The 2164-nt window shown below is 54.3% G+C and overlaps 1 protein-coding gene across 1 annotated transcript; it reads right to left on the reverse strand.

Annotated features, from left to right (window-relative positions):
* Nucleotides 1-556: 556 nt before the first annotated feature.
* GJA10 (gap junction protein alpha 10) lies at nucleotides 557-2164 on the reverse strand. Its single transcript, XM_085542609.1, has one exon. The coding sequence runs from the start codon at nucleotides 2039-2041 to the stop codon at nucleotides 557-559; it is 1485 nt and encodes a 494-aa protein (XP_085398735.1). The 5' UTR covers nucleotides 2042-2164.

The following is a 2164-nucleotide window of genomic DNA, read 5'->3' on the forward strand; positions in this document are numbered from 1 at the left end:
GACAATTTAACATGGCTTATGAGGTCTATTTAGATATTGTGGGAACTGTAACTCAGCGAAAACTGGAATCATGAGCAGTTTGTTCATGAACGGGGTGTGAGAGGATTTTCTGTTTCTTGCAAGAAATATTTTCAAATTTTGTTTGTTGTTTCTGTTTTCAATTTTCAAACATTATTTTTAGGAAGTGTGAAATTAAACAGAATTGATAACATGGAGCATCGTGTGAACTAATCTTCTGTTTCTTGCATGCCCTAAACAAAGGTGTATCTGTGGGCTTGCTGCTGTGAGAATTTGTAAGGAAAGGGGCAAACCCCATGATTTGAAGCAATCGGAAGTGAAGCGAGGCAAAAGCAAAGCAAGGCAAAGTGAAGCGAAACAAGAAAAGAAGGGAAGGGGAAGGAAAAGATCTACTTATTTGTGCTGGGAGGCAAGCATGACATTAACACTGAGTGTAAGCAAGTTTGGAACATCCAGACAATACAAAGAGCTGATGGAAACGGAGTTCTGCAGCACATCTGTTTTCCCCGCCAAAGTACACCAAGGGTATGGGGCACGATCACAGCCGTGGCGGTGCCAGGAGGGCTAGAAGAGCTGCCCCGGACACCTGCACCCCCTGCCCGCTCCCCGGGGCCGGTTCAGGTCTGGGACCCCCGCCCGCTCCCCTGCGGCCGCTACTTGCCATCGACACGCGACGTCCCATGGCCGCGGGCGGCGGCGGGCTGCCTGCCGGGCTGCCCTCCTCGCATCGCTGCCCCTCGGAGCCGGAACAGGAGGCGGAGTCGGGACCGGAGCCTCGGCGTGAGGCGGCGCTCTCGCTGTCGCTGCCCGCCCGGCTTTCGGAGAGCACCCGGGAGAGGAAGCTGGACTTGCGGGTGCCCGGGCAGTGCCCGCTGTCCGGGGATTCTCCGCGGTTCTCCTCCAGGTCGCGACAGACGCTTACTCGGCTCTGCTTGCGGAGAACTCGGCGGCCCGCCCCCGTTCCCGGCCCGGTCTCGCCCGGTCCCGACGCCCGCGGCGCCTCCTCGCTGCTGGAGGAGGGCGGCTGCTGCTGTCCTTGGTGCTGAGCCGAGCTGTGCCTGCGGCGCGGCGGGGCGGCGGCGCGGAGCTCTCCGTGGTTCTGATGGCCCGGCTGTCCAAGAGGGTCGGGCGGGGCGGGGGTGCTCGAGGGGGCGGTGGGGGGCGGCGGGGCCGCGGTAGAGCGTGGAAGGGAGGTGTCGGCGGCCAGGCAGGCGGGTGGGACCACGGAGTTCTTCTTGGAGTTGTAAGGACTGGCCTCGTCATCCACAGGGCCCAGTGGCTGCCGCGGTCGCCCGTAGAGGGTCTTGTGGATCTTCTTGAGGCCCAGGTGGGCAATTTCTAGGATGTTGAGGAATAGGGAGACAGCAGCAATGCTGTGCATGAAGACCATAAAGATGGTCTTCTCTGTGGGTCGGGACACAAAACAATCCACTGTGTTAGGGCAAGGGGGCCGAGTACATTTGTAAAGGGGTGACATGTGAAATCCATACAAAAGATACTGACCTATCATAAAGCCCACTTCAACCACTGAGCGGGTCAGGATATGTAGGACATAGGTGCGCAGCAGAGACCCTCTTAAGGGTGCCTTATTCACTTTCTTCTGTTCTTCCAGCTTTCGCAGCTCCCTCTCCACTCTCCGGTGTTCTTCAGGCATGGGCTCCAGGTCTTCTAGCTGAGCCCGCAGGTGGGCTTTCCTCTTCTGTCGTTCTTTCTCTAGAGCCCTTAATCTGTACAGTGCATGGGCCATGTAAACAAGAGATGGAGAAGATACAAATATGATCTGCAATACCCAGTATCTGATCAAAGAGATAGGGAAGGCCTTGTCATAACATATATTGCTGCAGCCAGGTTGCTCTGTGTTGCAGATGAATTCTGACTGCTCATCATCCCAGACATCCTCAGCAGCCACTCCCAGCACTAGCATCCGGAATATGAACAGGATTGTGAGCCAGATTTTGCCAACTATAGTGGAGTGGATGTGCACTTCTTCAAGGATACTGCCCAACAAGTTCCAGTCGCCCATGGTCAGAAGTTCATATCTGAAGTATAAAAAATAGTGTTATTTTAATACAGTACTGAATTTCTTTTAAAACTGACCCTTTCAAGTATATACAAATTATATATATATTCCTTGGATGGAAAGAGA

This window comes from Coturnix japonica, chromosome 3, assembly GCF_054131305.1.
Source record: "Coturnix japonica strain WE chromosome 3, WE-NBRP24, whole genome shotgun sequence".
NCBI classification, from domain to species: domain Eukaryota; kingdom Metazoa; phylum Chordata; class Aves; order Galliformes; family Phasianidae; genus Coturnix; species Coturnix japonica.

What these genes read in the sequence shown, in the direction of transcription:
- GJA10 (XM_085542609.1), bottom strand. Translation starts at nt 2,041, where the DNA reads ATGGGCGACTGGAACTTGTTGGGCAGTATCCTTGAAGAAGTGCACATC.